The 22,554-nt window shown below is 41.5% G+C and overlaps 1 protein-coding gene across 1 annotated transcript in view; it reads right to left on the reverse strand.

The window, feature by feature from the left end:
• LOC126419782 (UDP-glucosyltransferase 2-like) overlaps window positions 1-22,554 on the reverse strand; it is an 83,662-nt gene that overhangs the window by 9,272 nt on the left and 51,836 nt on the right. The window contains exon 4 of the mRNA XM_050086960.1: window positions 10,407-10,629. Coding sequence (XP_049942917.1) covers window positions 10,407-10,629 — 223 coding nt within the window. The remainder of the gene's footprint in view (window positions 1-10,406; window positions 10,630-22,554) is intronic.

Below are 22,554 nucleotides of genomic sequence, written 5' to 3' on the forward strand. Positions count from 1 at the left end.
GCAGTACCTGACAAAAAAATTCAGCAATCAGGAGACACAGTCAGGTGTCAAAGTAATTTTGTACATGTACTCACCATTGGTGAGCACGTAAATGATTAATAGTTGCTTACCAGGCTTGTGAGGCTATGTATGGGGCAGGAACAGTGTGAGATGTTGAGTGATCATTGTGGAGGACACGGAGTATAATATCTCTTGGCCCATACTAGCTGCCGGAAGAGAGTGGTTGGTTCAACGACCTTTCTATTGTTATTAATTTAAAGTGAAGATATATCACAAGGTAGCGCGTTTCGCCTGCATGAACGAAATGTTTATTCCTTAACTCTATGTTGCTCCATGGGAAGCCAAGAAAAGTACGAAAATCGGAATGTGGCTGGACTTATTTATGAGACAGGATAATGAGAGGACATGTAGAGAGTGTGTGCAATGAAACACAATGAAACAGTCATTGTTAGCCGCCACATTGTATAATTTTTTTTTGATTTTTTTTTTTTTTTTTTTTTGGACTCACAAGTGATATGTGATGTTAATGTGGAGTTTAGTAACGTTCATAATACAGTTTGTATCATTTCAAAGGTAAATGCGGGTATTTAGTTTTGATCAAATGATTCTGTGATGAACTATTATGTACTACAAACCTGTATAGGACTTCGAACATTTGGTGGTTGATGTTTGCTGTAGAATATGCTTCAATAACATGGTAAAAAGAATAGAGAAAGTTTTCTCTGCTAAAAAGAACTTATTTCACTCGCAGACAATCATCGAATGACTAAATGTGAATGGCAGTGTTGGAGTTTGAGAAGATCCTATAGAAGTTTTCTTTCTCTTACATTTCAAGAATTTCACAGGCAACCATCAGAGTCGGCAGCTGCTTCTCCACCATGAGATTCACTAGTTTACGTGTACGAAATTATGTATGCTGTGGGAGTAGTCGACGCCGATCGAGACAGTTTTCTTCACAGACATACAGAGAGAGAAGAGAGACTACACAAACTAGTTCAGTAACAATGAGTTTAATATTACCAGCAGCTTAAAAGACTAATTTCTTCTTTTGAGCAGTTAAAATATAGTAAAGGAGGTGCCACAGTCTTGCATGAGGCAGTGCCCTCAGCATGTGACCGAGCTTGAAAGTGGCCTCATTTTGAGTCTCCATTTGGGTGGCTGGTTGGATCGTGTAGTATCCGGATTTGTGGGGCATTCTGATGTGACAGTGCCCCAATGTTCAGCTGCACGGGAATGTGAGGGCCAGCATTCTCACTGTCAAGGTTCCAGTTCACCACCCCTGATCATCACAAGTGAGGATCACCATATTCTACACTGAGCACATTGTAACCCCTTCACAACTGTGTATGCCACCTGAGAACAAGTAATAAACTCTCTGTAACATTCTGTGTCATCACGCACCATTGATCAGAGACTAGCAGAGCCGGACTAGGGAATTATCATTCCACGCATACAGTGCTGTTAAAAGCACAAAACAAATGGGTGCATTTGGAGTGGTGCCATGACTGGGAAGCACGGACAGCTGATGAATGAAGTCACAATGTGTTCAGTGACAAATGGCAGTTCTGCACAATCCCAGATGACTTTTGTCGGAGAATATGATGGTGACCTGGTGAGAAGCCTCATTTAAGAATTTTTAACATGTTGCAGCCTTGTCAGCAAGTGTGATAAATTAATATGTCAATAATCCGTCTCAGTTGCTAAATGTTACTGGTATTTACCCAGGTTTCTGCTAGAGTAACTTCCAATGTAGCGTCTGTGGCTAACCGACCGCTTTCCACGAAGTGGGGCCGGGGCTGTTCCTCAGTTAAGTAACATAGCTTGACATGGTACTTTAGCTTTTTATGTTTGACCGTGCCTTATTCTGGCATGTATTAGTTTATTTAAGATGGCAGCTAGTGACAAGAGTAAATCGTGTCTTAAGTGCAATAAATTAATAAAAACCACGGAAATATTTGTGATCTGTGGATTATGGTGTAGGAAACAGCTCACAGTGATTGTGTTGCTCTAAGCAACAGTGAAATAAGTCTCGTGAGAAATTCGAAAGAGCAAATTAAGTTTTGCTGTCAGGCATGCGAGTATGCCTTACATGTTCAGCTGTCGAAAGAGGTAGGAACTACAACAGATTGGGAAGCTGTACAATATTTAAGGTAAAGTGCGTCAAGTGCAGAAGTGAGTAATATTAATGAGACAAAAAGCTACAGCCACGTTGTAAAAAATAGTGTTTGTAATAACGGTAAAGGCGAAATCGAAAAGCTAAATGAACGATTAAAAAGTCTTCAGCTAGTTGCTGATATACTGAGACGAGATATCACTAAACTTGAGAATGAAAACCGTGAGTTAAAAACACTGGTTGTGAGCAGTAAATGCCAAAAGAGCATACACAACTTAAACACACATTCCAGTGAAAGTTATGGTCAAAATTGCGCAAATAGGCCGAACTCAAATGACAGTGAAAGTAACGGTCAAAACTGCGTAAATAGGCCGAACTCAAATGCCCTTCAGAGTGAAAACAGTGGTGTAAAGTGTGTAAACAATTCAAAAACTATTTCTCGTGTAATGCCAAACAAAGTGACTAAAAAAGTGCCTTGCTCACAATGAAATACATGGAATAAACCTAATCTCGTGTGCACAAATAAGTTCAGTGTGTTATCAGAAAGCAGCAGCAACTCCATAAACATTGAAAGTGAACAAGCCACCCAACGTGAAGATAAAAACATTGTAAGAAGCTGCAAAAAAATCGCCAACAGCCAGAAACAGTGAACAAAGAAACATAATGTGCTTTTTCTAACAGACAGCCACGGAAGAAAACTAGCAAATATTCTACAGGATGTGAATACGGATCTTCGTGCAACTGGCATCGTAAAACCTGATGCGAGGACAGAAAATATTGTTGAAGACATCTCAGAACACAAGAATACAAGGGACAGTGACTTTGTTGTTTGTGTGACTGGTGCAAATGATGCAGCACATAATGAAGCCGACACATGTATAACAGGTTTGAAAATTTTTTTACATGTAAGTAAGATGGAAAACACTACTGTTGTGATGATACCTCATAGACATGACTTGATCTATAATTCATGTGTTAACAAAGAGATTCGCAAAACAAATATTAAAATCAAACAACTATGTTCCATTTATGCTAAAAGCAATGTAGTGGATATTAGCAGACTTGAAAGAAATTTGCACACTGAACACGGTTAGCATCTAAATTACCATGGGAAAACATTTTTGTGTCAGGAGATAAACAATGTTCTAAATGAAATATGAGCACGCAGCAGCCTTGTCTAAAAAGACAGTCCCACAGAGCATGACTGAACACCTCCTTTTTTAGAGAAAATGACATTACAGACGAAGGAAAGTTAGAAACCACGTTAAGTGGAAACTGCAGGAGTCTAATTCATTTAGATAATTGTGGAACCCTAGACCATGTAGCGAAAATAAATGAATACAGAAGGTTCTGTGAAAGTAGAATACCATTATGTAGCAGTGACAGTTTCCTCCTCCTTCATATAAATGTACAATCTCTTAGGTGTAAAATCAATGAATTACAATACTGGTTCGATAAAATCAACTGCAGTGTACTATGCATCAATGAACACTGGATGAAAGACACTGAAATAGACTTGTGTGTTCCTCTTGGATATTCGTTAGTTACAAGCTACTGCAGAAAAAGTATTACACATGGTGGGGTCTCAATATATGGCAAAAGTAACCTTGAATTGCATTACTCAGTTATAGACCTTAGTAGAATATGCCTTGAAGCTACAATAGAAGTAGCCGGTGTGGTAATGCACAAACAGAAAACTGTAATTGTCTCAACCTATCGAATCCCAGGCTCTGATGAGATAGTATTTATAGAAAAATTAATACTTAAATATTGCTGTTGTCAAAATATAAACAGCATAGAATTGTAATTGTAAGTGATATTAACATAGATATAAGGGCAAAGAGAAAAAATGTAATTCATATGACTCTGAAGTCATTAAACTATTACTGTCTCAATGAAAAACCCACTAGACTGAACACATGCCTTGATAACATAATTAGCAATGTACAAAGAGACTCCATACAATGTGATGTAATAGAATTACGAATATCAGATCACGCAGGGCTATGGCTTCAAATAGAAAAGTCAGCCTTTAGTTCTACAGAGAGAGAAGTGACATAGAATTCTAGGCGAATCCAATGTAAACAAAATGATAAACCAGTTAAAAGAAATGGATTGGACTCATGTAATGGATAACAAGAAAATGATTAATAAATGTTTTTCCATTTTCCTGACAGAGATCAAGCATATAGTAGAAATGACATGCCCTTGGTAACCAAAAGGTACCAGAGTAGTATTACTCATAAGCAACAAAATACTAACAAGTGGTACACCCTACAGCTTAACAAACTCAGAATACTACTGATGATTATGAAAGACAAATCTCATGACAGTGATAGGGACAGGGAAAATTACACTAAGATGAGAAACCTTTACAGATTAGAAATAAAAAATGCTAAGTGCTGTGCAAATGATGAATATAATTTAAATTCTAAAAATTAATGTAAAGCTGCCTGGACTGTCATTACTAAGGAAATTAATAATACCAATAAAGAAAGGAGTATCCCTATTGACTGCAATATTCTCAATGAATATTTTGTAAATAGCATCACCACCCCACCCATCAATTCTGCCTCTGATGCAGAAGCATTGCTCACTTGTGCAAAACAGACAAGAAGTGAGAAGTTCACTTGGACCCGAACCACATTAAATGATATTCATAAGTCAATAAACAAATAAAGTAATTCCAAAACAGAAGATTATTATGGACTCAGTAATCTCATCATTAAATGTATAGCAAAAGAAATTGAAATGCCACTTCTCTCACTGTCAAACAGAGTACTTGATGAAGGAATATTCCCCGACTGTCTTAAGCTCACAGTTACATTGTCTGTGTATAAAAAAGGTGAGAGAAACCTCTCAAATAACTACAGACCCATTTCAATAGTACCAATCATATCCAAGTTAGTAGAAAATTGTGTGCATAAGCAGATATACAGGTATTTTGAAACCAACAAAATTTTAAATGAACAACAATTTGGCTTCAGGTCACACCTATCAACTGTAAAAGCAGTAGAAGCTTTGGTGAGCAATGTTTACGAAGGGTATGAAAAAAGGGTATCAATGTTTGGAACACTTATTGACCTAAGTGAAGCATTTGACTCGGTGTCACATGACACACTCATCAAAAAGTTAAAATACTATGGCAATGAAGATGACACACACTGTCTATTCAAATCTTATCTAAGCAACAGGTTACAACTTGTATATGCAAATAAGCAGAGTTCAGAAATACTCCCTATAGAAGGAGGAATACCCCAAGGCTCTGTTCTTGGACCTTTTTTGTTCATTGTCTATGTTAATGACTTCTCGAATAATGTGTAAGAACATACTATACGCTGATGATATGACATTAATAAGTACAGGAGAGAACTTACAGAGTGTACTGGACAAAAATAGAGAAATGAGGCAAATGGCTAATTACTGGTGTCAGGTTAACCAGCTGTGCATAAATCAAACAAAAACAGAAGAAATAATATTTAATCTCAAAGTAACTAAAAATGAAAACAAAAGAGTGAAATTACTTGGAATAATCATAGACCAAAAGCTCTCATGGGAAGGACACACCAATTATCTATGCAGTAAACTAGCACGAGTACTTTTGTTATTGTATAAATTAAGAAACAGTGTGAGCAAGCAATTGCTACTCCACTCATACTATGCTTTTTTTCATTCCCAACTGCAATATGGAATATTGCTTTGGGGTAACTCCCCAGGGGCTGAATGTATTTTCAGATGGCAGAAGAAAGCAATCAGGTGCATGGAAGGGTTAGCACCCAGAGAGTCCTGCAGAAATTATTTTAAATCTCTTGGCGTAATGACAGTGCCAAGCATGTACATATATAACTGTTTAATATATGCCAGAGAAAATCTGAAAAAATTGAACATGAGATGTGATGTGCATGCACATAGTACAAGAAGCAGTCAGCTGCTGGACTTGTCTTCCACAAGACTTGCGGTAGTCCATAATAACTATAAGTACTTGAGCATAAAATTTTTCAGTAAGTTACCATGCTCAGCTCATACAGTACCACTAAATAAATATAAGAATACATTGCAAACCCGGCTAAAAAACAACAAATTCTATACAACAGAAGAATTCTTAGAAACTAATCATTGAAATATATGTTTTACCTAAGTTATGAAAAAAATGTTTTGATATTATGTAAGCTAGTTATTTACTGTGATTCTTTTCTTATGTGTGTATTTAATTACTGTATGAAACATTGTTTTACATAATGCTGAAGAAAAGGTCTTTAGTTCCTTTTCTCCCCTTTCTGTAACTATATGAATATTGTACTGAAGCTAAAACCCTCTGTAAACTTTGACGAAGCCAATTGCATGAAAAATACTGAAAGGCTAATAAAAATATTCTATTCTATTCTATTTTATGCTTTTGAAGAAGGCTAGATTACTGTAGTTGAAGACCGAGCGAGGTGGCGCAGTGGTTAGCACACTGGACTCGCATTCGGGAGGACGACGGTTCAATCCCGTCTCCAGCCATCCTGATTTAGGTTTTCCGTGATTTCCCTAAATCGTTTCAGGCAAATGCCGGGATGGTTCCTTTGAAAGGGCACGGCCGATTTCCTTCCCAATCCTTCCCTAACCCGAGCTCGCGCTCCGTCTCTAATGACCTCGTTGTCGACGGGACGTTAAACACTAACCACCACCACCACCTACTGTAGTTGAAACCTGGGTAAAAATCAGTAACTGAGGCAGATTTGAAGCCTCATTCTTCGAATATTTTTGAGAGGCATGGCAGAGTTAATTCTGGTATCTCGGTTGGAGGGACCATGTGGTATGATTAAGATCATGGCTGCTAGTGACTGAGGGAACTCTGGCAGCACAGTGGTATGTCATGGATATCTTATGTCCTCATGTTTTAGGCTACCTTTCATGTGACATGTCTCTGTGAACTGTTTGTGTGACTTTAAGTTACTTCTGTGACCAGTAGGATTCCCAGGCCTATCCCTAGCTGAACATGTGTGGTGCCAGCTTGGATGTAAACTCTGTCCCAGTATCAGCATCCAGGATATCATGGGCTTAGTTAGAACGGTTGTTGGCCAGCTTCCATCAGGATAGGATACAATGTCTTTATGACACCCTCCCCAATCAAATAAGAGCATGCATCCAGGCAACATCATACTGATAAGTGAGCTCATACTGCAACTTTCTCTGCCAATTTGACACTTATATTGTAAACACTAAAATAGCATCACACCCTCCCAGCCTACCCCTTCTGGGTGATCCACTTTTTTTTGTCAGGCTGCTTCTTTAGTATTGTGACACACACACACACACACACACACACACACACACACACACATACACACAGACAGACATGTTGGTAACAGGCAGGTCCCTGTTATCCTGGTGTCTAAGTATCCAGCTCTTCCTTCTGCATCCCCAAACTGACCCTCCTCTCTCATGGAGGAATGAACTAATAGTTCTGAAAGATAGGATAGTGTCATCACTTTAACTTGTATGGCTATTGGCAGCACTAAATATTTCACCTCTTGATGTTGAGTACTGGCTAGCAGACCTCTCTCATAATTTTATAAACAACAATTTAACCCTTCAGTTTTTATGTCAATAAATTTATTAAAAGCCACACAAAATAAATCAGTGAAATAGTTTCCTTTAAGTAATTGTAACCAATACCAGTTAATGATTGTATGCAATGGGAATGAATCTCACACTCTGTAGTGGAGTAGCTACTGTTATGAATTGTGTGATGGACTAAAACTGAGCTTCAGACCAGGACTCTAATTCAAAGCCCCACGATTTACAGGCATTCCTCACCAGCCATGTCACAGCTTCATCCTCTCTGTGCCACTTCCCTACTTTCCATATGCTACAGAAGGTCTCCTAAATGTCTTGCAGGATTAGCATTGTTGGGAGAAAGGGTATGGCAGAGGAATGGCTTAGTCACAATCTATGTGTGGTCACTGCATCACTTTCTGTGGAAGGCAAGAGCCTCGATTTGAGTCCCCGTGTGGCACATAAGCTCTACCCACCAGCCACTACTGGCAGGGCACACTTTGTAGCAGGCTGGAAGATTCACACTGGAAACAATCCACAGTCAGTCACTTTTATGCCAAAACATTTCTATTAAGGATGCTAGTGTAGCAAAGTTTGCACAGGACCTTATGTGGGATTCCCAAAGCTGGAGGGGGCTTCTTACAGACTGAACCTGTGTCAGATGGGTCAGGAGGCATGTCTGAGTAGCTGAGCAGGTATGAGCGTCATCTGCAGGAGGCAGAGGACTGGGTGCCTGGTTCCCAGTTCTAACATATCAAGAAACCTTTAAGGGAACCAGGCAGCAAAAACCAGTCAAAATAATGAACTATTATTTATTGTGTTACATTACACTACTTCTTCATGAACCAGAATATGAGTATGGTTTTTGTATGTTCGGTGCATAGTAATAAGAAAGAAAGAGCATTTTCTAAGCAATGACATGTCCCCTTCTGTCTGCTCGAGCTGTGTTTATTCTGGCTGCAGCAGACTCCCTTTCTCTTTACTCTAAAATTCTTTGACCACTAATTCACTAGTTGGTCAACCTCATGCTAGGACAGCGTAACAGCTGAACATCAAGCAACATGCTGTTTTTGTTTTACTCATCATAGTGATTTCAAGTAGTACTCGATTTTAGGAACTAATCATGCAATATTTATAGTTACATTTTATCTGTGCAGATCATGAATATGGACAGAATAAGGAAATTTAACAGTAGGAATAAGTTTGAAGGTAAGAGAGGACCCCTATCATTCTCTCTGTCCAGTGAGCCCTGAGTCTGGTGTAAGTGTCAGACAGCAAGTGTAACTGGTGATGAATATAGACATAACCAATCCCTACCAGTGTCAATAGCAGATGTTGTAAGACCTATCTATAGCAACTAACTTAGCAAACTAACTTTAGCAAAAACTTGTTTGCTAAATGCATTCACGGGAAAACTCAAAATCCCAAAGAAAGTTTCAATAACTGTGTGTGTGGGAATGATTGCCTAAAAGAGTATTTGTGGTCCTCAAACCTTCTAAAAACTGGTGTCTGGATGCAGTGTCCTGTTTCAATGATGGATCAGCCAGCAGGCTGAAACTTTTCATAGATATGGCCACAGAACCTGAGGTGCACATGAAGAAAGCCCTGTTGTCCAGTCGACATGCTGAGAATGTGTGAGGCTATGAAAAATGCCCTACAAATAATGAAAGAGACCAGAATTCAAAAGAGGGCTTCCAAACATAAGCTGGAGGATATAGAAACCTACAGCAATGACATCTACAGACCCGGTGAGATTTAATGTTGAATATAGTTTGAAAAGAGTGTATCAAAAATTTGAAATGGATTTTCCCAAAAGTATGACCTTTTTAGCTTTAGACATAATTTTCTCCGAAACTATTACAGGTATGTCAATGAAACTTGGTACAGAAATTAATTACATCACTTTCATTTAAATATACTAGAATTATAGAATTCAAATAAAAGGTTTGACAAATATTTAGATGTTATTTTTTAAATGCCAATTTTTTAGGTCACTACCTTTAGTAGCATTTGCACTGTGATAACAAAACTATTGTCATATAAGTTATACACTTGAAAGAAAATATGTCAACTTATGAATGTAACAAATTTGGTTTGATTAGAACCAATAATTTTTCAGGAAAGTGTACCAACATTAGCATGGTCAACCATAGGATATTTGCTCACAACTGGATCCTCTTAAATGCAAAAGAATTAAAACTGATAAGCATGAAAAAACACCCAACATTGGTGTAATATTCTATGATATTTATTTTTCTCCAAACCACTTCTCAGCTGTTACACTATTGCCAGGAACAGAGACAAATGTATCTGGCTGTGAAATCTTTGTACCTCACAATGATGCAACAGCTGAAAACCAGTTTGTAAAATGATAAATACTGAAGAATATCACCCCAGTGCTGCACATCTTTTCATCCCTAATGTATAAAATATTCTACATAGAACAAATGGGACAGTCAGTTAATGCAATTAAAACTGAGTTTGTGAGCAGGTATTAAACCTACATATCAGCCATTTGTAGGCCATGCACTACCAGTGCTGTTACTAGAGTACATGCCATGGACCAACTCAAACTCTAAATGGTTTGCAGGCCTCACACCATTTCATACAAATATATAACCAAAGGAGAATAAAATCCACCAGAAAACATAAGAATTCATTGTCAGTAGCTGAAGACTTTGGGTCAGGGAATTAATGCAGGCAGGCGGGAAGCCAGACAAAAGTGAATAGGCTTTGTTTGTGGGCTACTTACCGAGAATGTCACTCTGTGGCAACCATTTGCTAATCTTCACATTAGCGGGTTGATTTGGCAGAGATTCTGTCTCAAGTTTCCACAGAACTTTTTGTTTCAACTTGGAGAATACCTTGAGGAACATATTCCTCATGTCTTCTGGGAAGTCTGTGCTTTTGATATTGCTCCCCATGCTGAAGTATATGACACCATCTGTCGCAGTGTCCATAAATATTTGTAGATCCTAAAATACAACACTTACTGTAAAAAATAGGCTTGCAGATATTGGTAATGACAGAATTAATTATTTGCTATTGGGTGAACAAAATAAAGTTGCATGAAGTCTAATTATCTCTTCCAGCTCAATTATCAAGCAGCCAAAGTAATTGTGAAAAATTACTGTGCGAGGGGAAAAGATGTGACAAACTCGTTTCAGTAAAAGTAACATCTATTTATTTATTTAGTCTTTGCCTGTGGTCTCAAGCTGACGATTTTCAGCTGGGAGTAATGTGTGTGTTTCACAATTTTTCTATGCAGACAGAGTAAGAGAGATGTAAAATCTGTCTTCTGGCTGCAGTTACCATGTTTGTTACACTACATTACAGCATATGCAGTGTGTTTAACAATCCATGTTACACACTTCTAGAGGCTGTAGAGAGGACTTGGTAGACCAAGTTTTACTTAGGAGCCCTTGTCAGGTAACATCATTCAACAAGCGTTGAAGTTATAGGCCCCGGTGCCTGTCAATGCATTTATATATATAGTGTGTCCCTTGTTGATGCTACAAACTTTCAAGGATGATGGAGATGAATAAACGTATCAATTTGAGGTAAGGGTCCCTGTACCAGTAACAACTAAGTTGAAAATTATAAGTGGAAACTGATCTGATAGCTCTGACAGTGGAATACATGTGCTGGCACTGTTGTTGCTAGGATTGTGGGGTAGGCAACTTTCAGAGGTGGAAGTATGGATCAAAACAAGGCAAAATGTCCTGTAAATATGGGCTCTAAAATGCATACCTGAGGAGCTATGAGCACTTGTTCAATACAGAAGACATGTTTCAAAGCAGTGAAGATGAACAACCATTCATAGCTCCTATGGCATGCACTTAGAGCCCAAGTTTACTGCATATTTTTGCCTTGTTTTGTTCCATACCATCTCTTTGAATGTTACCTACCCTTCAAATCTTAGCAACAACAGTACCAGTACAGGTACATATGTCATTGTCACAGGTTTCTCAATGATTTTCTATTATAACTTCCGACTTGTTTGTTTCCAGCACAATGAACCTTATCCTTCTCCATCATGCTAGAATATTTGTAACATCATCTCAGAATCACCCTGCATTTACATGTACAATTATAGGCAATGGCACCTATAACTCTGATACTTGTTGTTGGGTGATGTTTCTGGACATGGGTTCCTATGTAAAACTGGATCTACTGAGTTCCCTCTGCAACCACTAGGAAGTGCATACCATGCATTGTGAAGCACTCTGTATACAATAAAAGTAAGCAAAATTACACTTTACAGGCACATAAAATCTTATCACATATTTCCTGTTGCAATGTAACACCCAACATGTAGTTTCATTTTAAGTACTCATATGTAAATACATTTCTTTATGAGATGCGTGTTTAAGCAATTTTTAAAAATTTGATTTTGTTAATTGACAATATTATGAGAAGGAAAGTTGCTTCTCACCATATAGGAGAGATGTTGAGTCACAGATAGGCAAACAAAAAGATTTTCACACTTATAGCTTTCAGCCAATGGCAGGCAGGGATGAGGTGGGGAGGGGGGGTGGAGTAGTAGGAGAGGGGAAAAAAAGGAAGACTGGGTGTGGTGTTGAAATGATGGCTGTGTAGTGCTGGAATGGGAGCAGGGAAGGGGCTGGATGGGTGAGGACAGCAACTGACAAAGGATGAAGCCAGGAGGGTTACAGAACGTAGGATGTATTGCAGGGAAAGTTCCCACGTGCATAATTCAGAAATGCTGGTGTTGGTGGGAAGGATTCATATCGCACAGGCTGTGAATCAGTCATTGAAATGATGGATATCATGTTTGGCAGCGTGTTAAGCAACAAGGTGGTCCACTTGTTTCTTGGTCGCAGTTTTTTGGTGGCCATTCATGTGGACAAACAGTCTGTTAGTTGTAATGCCTACATAGACTGCAGCACAGTGGTTGCAGCTTAGCTTGTAGACCACATGACTGGTTTCAAGGTAGCCCTGCCTTTGATGGGATAGGTGATGTTAGTGACCGGACTGGAGTACGTGGTGGTGTGAGGATGTATGGGACAGGTCTTGCATCTAGGTCTATTACAGGTAATGAGCCATGAGATAAGGGATTGGGAGGAGGGGTTGTGTAAGGATGGACGAGTATATTGTGTAGTTTTGGTGGACAGCAGAATACCACTGTGGGAGGAGTGGGAAGGATAGTGGGCAGGACATTTCACATTTCAGGCCACGATAAGAGGTAATCAAAACCCTCACAGAGAATGTAATTCAGTTGCTCCAGTCCTATGTGGTACTGAGTTATGAGGGGAATGCTCCTCTGTGGCTGGACTGTGGGACTTTTGGAGGTGGTGGGAGACTGGAAAGATAAGGCACGGGAGATTTGTTTTTGTATAAGGTTGGGAAAATAATTATGGTCAGTGAAGGCTTGCTTCAACTGTCATATTGAAAAGAGCAATAACTCAATCATGTAACATAGCTTCTTGTATTTAGAAAGTTCCAGAGAGTCATCACAGGAAAATCAAGACTGATAAGTGATGTATAACTTAATGTATAAAGTAACTTGCTCAGTCAGAAAATGTAGCTTTGGAGTTGGTGTGGTAACCCACCGTGCAGCACTTGTCTTGCACTGGCACCACTGCTATGGCAGCCAGAATGTTTTGTGAGGGGCCAACACAAGCCATCACTATCCAACCTGCCTGTGCCAGCACCACCTCGAGACACTGATCAACAAACTTACTTCATACATGATGTGTATACGCGGACTGAAACGACGAATATATATAGATGATGTGACTTACCAAACGAAAGCGCTGGCAGGTCGATAGACACACAAACAAACACAAACATACACACAAAATTCAAGCTTTCGCAACCAACGGTTGCTTCATCAGGAAAGAGGGAAGGATGAAAGGATGTGGGTTTTAAGGGAGAGGGTAAGGAGTCATTCCAATCCCGGGAGCGGAAAGATCCACCTTAGTGGGAAAAAAGGACGGGTATACACTCGCACACACACACACATCCATCCACACATATACAGACAAAAGCAGACATATTTAAAGACAAAGAGTTTGGGCAGAGATGTCAGTCGAGGCAGAAGTGCAGAGGCAAAGATGTTGTTGAATGACAGGTGAGGTATGAGTGGCGGCAACTTGAAATTAGCAGAGATTGAGGCCTGGTGGATAACGGGAAGAGAGGATATATTGAAGAGCAAGTTCCCATCTCCGGAGTTCGGATAGGTTGGTGTTAGTGGGAAGTATCCAGATAACCTGGACAGTGTAACACTGTGCCAAGATGTGCTGGCCGTGCACCAAGGCATGTTTAGCCACAGGGTGATCCTCATTACCAACAAACACTGTCTGCCTGTGTCCATTCATGCGAATGGACAGTTTGTTGCTGGTCATTCCCACATAGAATGCGTCACAGTGTAGGCAGGTCAGTTGGTAGATCACGTGGGTGCTTTCACACGTGGCTCTGCCTTTGATCGTGTACACCTTCCGGGTTACAGGACTGGAGTAGGTGGTGGTGGGAGGGTGCATGGGACAGGTTTTACACCGGGGGCGGTTACAAGGGTAGGAGCCAGAGGGTAGGGAAGGTGGTTTGGGGATTTCGTAGGGATGAACTAAGAGGTTATGAAGGTTAGGTGGACGGCGGAAAGACACTCTTGGTGGAGTGGGGAGGATTTCATGAAGGATGGATCTCATTTCAGGGCAGGATTTGAGGAAGTCGTATCCCTGCTGGAGAGCCACATTCAGAATCTGATCCAGTCCTGGAAAGTATCCTGTCACAAGTGGGGCACTTTTGTGGTTCTTCTGTGGGAGGTTCTGGGTTTGAGAGGATGAGGAAGTGGCTCTGGTTATTTGCTTCTGTACCAGGTCGGGAGGGTAGTTGCGGGATGCGAAAGCTGTTGGCAGGTTGTTGGTGTAATGCTTCAGGGATTCCGGACTGGAGCAGATTCATTTGCCACGAAGACCTAGGCTGTAGGGAAGGGACCATTTGATGTGGAATGGGTGGCAGCTGTCATAATGGAGGTACTGTTGCTTGTTGGTGGGTTTGATGTGGACGGACGTGTGAAGCTGGCCACTGGACAGGTGGAGGTCAACATCAAGGAAAGTGGCATGGGATTTGGAGTAGGACCAGGTGAATCTGATGGAACCAAAGGAGTTGAGGTTGGAGAGGAAATTCTGGAGTTCTTCTTCACTGTGAGTCCAGATCATGAAGATCTCATCAATAAATCTGTACCAAACTTTGGGTTGGCAAGCCTGGGTAACCAAGAAGGCTTCCTCTAAGCGACCCATGAATAGGTTGGCGTACGAAGGGGCCATCCTGGTACCCATGGCTGTTCCCTTTAATTGTTGGTATGTCTGGCCTACAAAAGTGAAGAAGTTGTGGGTCAGGATGAAGCTGGCTAAGGTAATGAGGAAAGAGGTTTTAGGTAGGGTGGCAGGTGATCGCCGTGAAAGGAAGTGCTCCATCGCAGCGAGGCCCTGCACGTGCGGGATATTTGTGTATAAGAAAGTGGCATCAATGGTTACAAGGATGGTTTCTGGGGGTAACGGATTGGGTAAGGATTCCAGGTGTTTGAGAATTTATTAGAAATTTACATATTTAAAAATTAATTGTTTACAATTCACATTTTACAAAATTCTGTATAAACCAGACATGGTACAGGGGAACAAATAATGTCAAATCCTTACTTTTTAATTGTAAACCTACTAACACAGTCAAGTTGTTGTGCATATATAATTTGTAAGTATAATTTTGTAAAATTATGTATTCTAATGATGCTCGAACAGTCCACGGGTATACTGCCGGTTCATAGTGTCCAACGGGCATTATGAACCGGCAGTATACCCGTGGACTGTTCAAGCAACAAATACACCGGGAGAAACTGAAGAATCTTATTCTAATGGTGCTGTTAATTCAGTGTATTGTTTAACTTTGATATAAAGGCTGGTGCTAGACCAAGGAAGTAGCTAGCAGACAGTCAGTTGTTTGCTAGTCCGTTGTTGTCAGAACTGGGCAATGTTGGAAAAAAAGCAGTAATTGATGTGAACACGATTATGAAAATGGAAAATACATGACAACTAGTGCTGTAAGACAGCATTTCGCTCCTGCAGTTTTGAAAACACCAAGACAATGGCCATGTCACAACAGATAAGTAAATTTAACCATTATTCTGTATAGAACTCTCTTGTTGAAACATTAAGTGCTTTGTTTTAAATAAACAATGGCATTGTTGCAATTATGTCTATGGTTGTAGACATGAAATACCACCTTACTTTGTCAGTTAATTTTTATTCCATTTTTGTCCTTGTAAAGTCCAGTTTATATGAATTTTCTTTGGACAGTTTGTCTTAAGGACATACTTGTTGTTCTCAGGAAGTTCTGTTTCTACTTGACCCCTATCATTTCTGCTATAATACCCAGTTGCCTACTGAAGAAACATCATCTAGTTTTTCTCTTACTTTTGCATTTAAGAGCCTCATTATTGTCATGTAGTGAGATTTGTCATTACTTAGCAGTTTCTGTGCCTCTTTGCAGAGCTCTTTTCTCCCTCCTCATCAGAATGTATGTTGGTGCATCAACTGGCATGCTATTCATGTAAAATATTTTGTGATGAGTATTGCCATTTTATCTGCAATTTACTCAATATATCCACAATGATAAGAATTTATGTAAAAATAAGGGGTTGTGTATTAGATCATATTAAGCAACAAGATTATACACAGTAGACGAGAGGAGATTAATACAGGCACTTAAACAATACAAAATGTGCTTGTACCAAAAAGAAAAATGATAAGAAAATCTCAAATAGAACAAGGCCACAGTTAAAATTAAGGATGGAGTTTCAAGAAAATCATATTAGAAACATGGCAGAGTATTATGCTAAATTAAACTGCAATATTCATCATAAATCTTGTGGCAGCTGTTGGCTCAGCATGCGTCAACCACCACCTCTGTGAGAAAGAACTTCTTTGGCTTGTTCATCCTTGCGTGCTTTTTTTAGTTATATTTTGTACGCCAATGTTATTATTTGCCACAAGATTTCTGTGAAGACACTGTTAATAAAGTGTATATTATTGCAAAATGTGTCTCTAGTCCTTTCTACTACAATGTAGTACTGGAGTACCTAGTGATGACTCCATTACTGTGCATTTTTATGCTGCGTTGACTTTCCTCAGTGACTATTGCTGTTTGTTGTCAACAATGTTTTCCAGGATCAGGCTGTCATCACCAGATTACACATTGGATGCCGTGTGCCAACCTCTGTAACTGAGTGCAATACAGAGTGTCATCTCAAGTACGTCAAATGTTGCTTTCCACGCTGCCTTCACGTCTCCTGATTGGGTCCCCCCCCCCCCCCCCTTAATCGACAGCAGCCATCTTTGCCATTTCAAGTTATAGCACAATGAATGCCCAGCTTGAACAAATGATGATTAAACAGGATCCAGGACCTGCAGCAGACTGAGCCACAGGTGAGTATCAACACCTCCAAATTGTGTCTTTTTCAGACTTTGGGCCCTGCCACCCTGTCCACTCAGATGGAGCATTCTAGACTCTTCCACGATGTAATGGCCACAGCTGTTCATATTGCACCGGTCGTGTCATCCATGTCACCAGCATTTGCACCAGCGTCATCCACGCCTACCACATCTGCCACGATATGTGACACTGTGAAGTGCTCCCCCACTACGACTGTTACGTCGGGTACCATACCACTGTCGCCTTCTGCCATTGCTGCGATGAGAGTACCGCCCTCGTCTAATACCCGGTTTTGTGCTGGCTCAGGCCACCCTTCCCTCCTGGCCACTTCTCTAAGCTGCCTCCCCTCGACAAGGCAGCTCTGTCACGTGGTTCACCCTGGTGGACTCAGTGCGTTAGCAGCACCACTTCTGGGACCTTATCAGTTACATCATCCTGACCCTGCCTCCTCCCCCCAGATATCTCAACACAAGACAGATCATTGTTGAGCATCTTTCCCGATCACCGACAGATTCTTCATCACGTAATTCATGTGCAACAAACTGGTGACAAGATGCCCTCACACCTCGGGGGTCACCTGCATGCAATGTTGGTCCTAACATCTTGCCAGAGAGTGCCTTGTGGGCCATTTGTACTGCCAAGCTTCCTTGTGAGGCTACGGTTACAGCTACAGCTCTTACGTTTGTCTACAGAACAACTGGAACACAGACTGTGACATGCAGATCATGTGTTTCAAGTCATGTGAAAACATGAGCTTGTCACTTCTACAAGACCTGATTCTGCTTCCTGCATTGGCAGTCCTGATACAGATAGGGCTATCCCTCCTCCTTGCCCACCCAGAGTAAGTTATGCAAGATCTTACACATCAAGCAATGAAGCAGTGCAGCCAGTTAGTGGCAGACCCCCCACACTACTTGCACTCCCTCCCCTATCCCCCTCCCCACTTCTCACCTTCTACTCTTGACAGTTCCCTGTGCAGCGCAAAGACAGGTGTTGGAAGTTCATGTCCTACTACCCATCCTGCCTACTTGCTACACTATGTGGTCAAAAGTATCCGGACACCCCCAAAAACATACGATTTTCATATCAGGTGCATTGTGCTGCCACCTACTGCCAAGTACTCCATATCAGCGACCTCAGTAGTCATTAAAAATCGTGAGAGAGCAGAATGGGGCACTCTGCAGAACCACGGACTTCGAACATGGTCAGGTGATTGGGTGTCATTTGTGTCATATGTCTGTACATGAGATTTCCACACTCCTAAACATCCCTAGGTCCACTTTATCTGATACAATAGTGAAGTGGAAGCATGAAAGAACATTTACAGCACAAAAGCATGCAGGTCGACCTCGTCTGTTGACTGACAGAGACTGCCGAAATTCGGAGAGGTTTGTAATGTGTAATAGGCAGACATCTATCCAGACCATCACACAGGAATTCCAAACTGCATCAGGATCCACTGTAAGTACTATGATAGGTAGGTGGTAGGTGAGAAAATTTGGATTTCATGGTCTATCTCCTGCTCATAAGCCACACATCACGCTGGTAAATGCCAAACGACACCTCGCTTGGTGAAAGGAGCATAAACATTGGACAATTGAACCATGGAAAAACGTTGTGTGTAGTGACAAATCACAGCACATAATGTGGGAATCGATGGTAGGGTGTGGCTATGGCAAATGCCCAGTGAATGTTATCTGCCAGCATGTGTAGCGCCAATAGTAAAATTTGGAGGTGGTGGTGTTATCGTGTGGTAGTGTTTTTCATGGAGGGAGGCTTGCACCCCTTGTTGTTTTGCGTGTCACTATCACAGCACAGGCCTACACTGATGTTTTAAGCACCTTCTTGCTTCCCACTGATGAAGAGCAATTCAGGAATGGTGGTTGAATCTTTCAACATGATCGAGCACCTGTTCATAATGCACAGCCTGTGGCAGAGTGGTTACATGCCAATAACATCCCTATTATGGACTGGCCTGCACGGAATTCTGACCTGAATCATATAGAACACCTTTGGGATGTTTTGTAATGCTGACTTCATGCCAGGCCTGACTGACCTACATCAATACCACTCCTCAGTGTAGCCCTCTGTGAAGAATGGCACCTGACTGAATGTATGCCTGTGAGAGTGGAAGCTGTCATCAAGGTCAAGGGTGGGCCAACATCATATTGAATTCCTGCATTACCAATAGAGGGTGTTACTAACTTGTAAGTCATTTTCAGCCAGGTGTCCGGATACTTTTGATCACATGGTGTATGTTGGTTCAACACAAACTCTGAGGATGCTGCTTGTAACTGCCACCCCCTGTGTGTGATGGAAAACTCACCACATGGGCTGCAGTAGGCTCCACATCCTGAAATTCTTCCCCAGGGTGCCGCCGTCAAAGTCAGTAATCATCCAACAACCACCTCACATCTAGACGCTTCTATTTGCTTAACACTTTAACCAACACAGGCTTCCTGATTGACACCGGTGTGGAAGCAAGTGTTATTCAGCATGCTCTCACTCCATCAAGCATCCTGCCATCACCTGGTACACTCCATGAGGCCAATAATTCAGACAAGGCCCATGGCGCAGCCATGCTACAGCTGTAGCTCACTCCAAATCTGCAGTTCCCATGGGCCATCCACATGGCAGATGTCAAGAGTCCTGTCCTCGGAATTGGCTTCCTTAAGCACTTTGGCCTCTCGCTGGACAACCAGTCATTTGTGCTATTGCATCACACTTCTGGCACACTTATACTATGTTCCCTCATTCTGCTGGCTACAGCCCCTTTGTCTCACTGTGATACACTTGTCCATCCATCATCTGAGTGTATACTTCTGACAGCTCAACTTGCCAACTCCCTCGTTTGAGCTCTTACTCCAATGTTGTGACATAGATGTCCTTCATGCGAGCAACAACATGCTCCATCAGGTAGTCGCAGACGCTTCCAACAACCTGACGCATGCAAGTCACATGGTCAATGCTCTTCCTGCCATGATACCACATGCTACACATCTGACCAATGACACACACACTGCCATTCAGCAGACGACTCTTCTTGTATCAATGTTGCGTGTGATGTTCGGCACCCCCCCCCCCCCCCCCAAACTTCCCTCTCACTTTCACACCTCATGGCTATTTCACATGACACTTGTCATATGTTAAAGACCAATGAAGTCCCTCCCACTCATTACAAGACAAGGCACCTGACGGATAACAAACCGCACCACTCGAGCCACTGTGCAGGAACTGTTAGACACAGGTATAACCCACCCCTCCTCTAGTACCTGGTCTTCACCTATCCACCCGGTCCCTAAAACAGGTGGTACCTACAGGTTACGTGGAGACTACCGCAAACTGATCACACACACAACTGACAATTGTCCTGTTCCACACATCCAAGACTTTGCACAACAGCCACATGGCATGCATGTGTTTAGGATCATAGACTGTCACAAGGCTTAGCATCAAATACCAATGCATGCTGACGTCGTCCCCTAAGCAGCCATCACTACACCAATTGGCCTACTGGAACATGGCTTCATGCCTTAAGGACTGAAAAAAGCCACCCATAGCTGACAGTGCTTTATTGATTCTCTACTTTTATTGCTGTCATTCTGCTATGCATATGTAGATGACATCCTTATCTTTTCCTCTTCCAGTGATGAACATGGGTTACAAGTCCTTGCAGACAATTGGTGTCAGAATTAACAATAATAAAACTCACCACACTAGCATCACCTCCTTCGATCATGAAGTTACCACTGAGGTCATTCGCCCAACTTCTGACCATGTCACTTCATCTACCTGACCTACTGCTACCTGAAACCTACTGTGATCTTTGCAGGTTTCTAGGTATGATAAACTTTTTCAAGTGCCATATATCTGATGCTGCCTCACTTTAAAGACCTTTCATTGATGCTTTAGCAGGCTAGAACACTTCCAGATTACATAGAATGAACTGGTTGGGTGCTATGTTACAAGCTTGTAAAAATCTCAATGCCGTGCTCTCCAATGTTGTCATACTTGCACACCCTGTAACCAATGCATGCATCTCTTTTAACACAGATGCTAGTGACTACTCTGTGTTCAACATATGGACCTCATTTCTCAGTAGACTATGAATGTCCGTTACATCAGAGTTGCTGACAGTATCATCGCAGACTAAATGTTGAGAATTAACACCATTACTTTACCACTTGACCTGGACGAAATGGCTCACATGCAGCAGCAAAATCCCAAAGTACAGAACTTGTTACAAGACTCATATATGTCCTCTATAGTGAAATCCTGACAGCTACCTGCATCAGATACTCCAGTATTGTGTGACACGTCTACTGGGACACTGCATCCCATAGTTCTTTCCACACTGCAACTCACAGTTTTCAAAGCCATTCACAACCTGGCTGACCCATATATCAAAGCCACTACATGTCTACTTACTGAGCATTTTATTTTTCTGCGCATCAAAAGTGACTGCCACAGCTGTGTGTGCATGTGAATTCCCTGAAAATGTAGCAATGTCAGTCAACATGTGCTACCTCCTCTTGGTGGGTGGGTGCTGTCCCTCTCACCAACATATCAGCCAGCTCAGTAGCCTGTGGTTTCATTCACACCTGGGTGGCCCACTTCGGCTGCCCACTGTCTATCACAACAGATCAGGGTCGGCAATTCAGATCACTCACGTGCACTAAGCTCTGTAATCTATGTTGTGCTGCCAAGTTCTGTGCCACTGCCTACCATTCACAAAGTAACAGACTTGTGGAATTCTAGCAACACTCTGAAAGTGGTGCTTGTGTGTCATGCCAGTGGCTGAGTGGAAGCATTATCGTGGGTCCTCTTGGGCATATACACCGCCTTCAAAGAGGATCTTCAATAATCTTTAGCCAAGGTATTGTACAGTGAATCATTGGTCTTTCCCACAGAGTATGTTGAGGGCTCTCATCCTCTTCCCCGTCCACTCTCTGCACAATAGATGAGCGTGTGCGCTCACACATCTCAAACATTCATGTGCCCTCTCCCCATCTGCATTTCATTCACAGTGACATCCCCTCCTGCAACTGTATTATGCTCAATGATGAACCAATTTGAACGGCTTTGCAGCTCCTTTATTTGGGCCCTCATAAGGTACTATCATGCTCTAACAACAGCTTCATTATTCTCCTCAACAGTAAGCCACAAACTTTATCCCTTCACACGCTAAAATAAGCCTACACAATTGAAGCAACATAATTCATGATCCACCACCCAGTGAATCTACTCCAGATGAGTATGGCAACTCATTGTTCGATCAATGCACATCGATTCTTGCTTCCCCTTCCAATCCCCTCCCTCCCTGTGCTATGATGAATCTCCTAGAGTTGTGCACAGAACACGTGGTTCTCCTGTGTTCACTTGCATGACTCATCTCTCACCAGCACCACTGAGTGTCCCAACAACCTCCGTCAATATCTCGTTGTTCACCT

Source organism: Schistocerca serialis, chromosome 9 (genome assembly GCF_023864345.2).
Source record: "Schistocerca serialis cubense isolate TAMUIC-IGC-003099 chromosome 9, iqSchSeri2.2, whole genome shotgun sequence".
Classification (NCBI taxonomy): Eukaryota; Metazoa; Arthropoda; class Insecta; order Orthoptera; family Acrididae; genus Schistocerca; species Schistocerca serialis.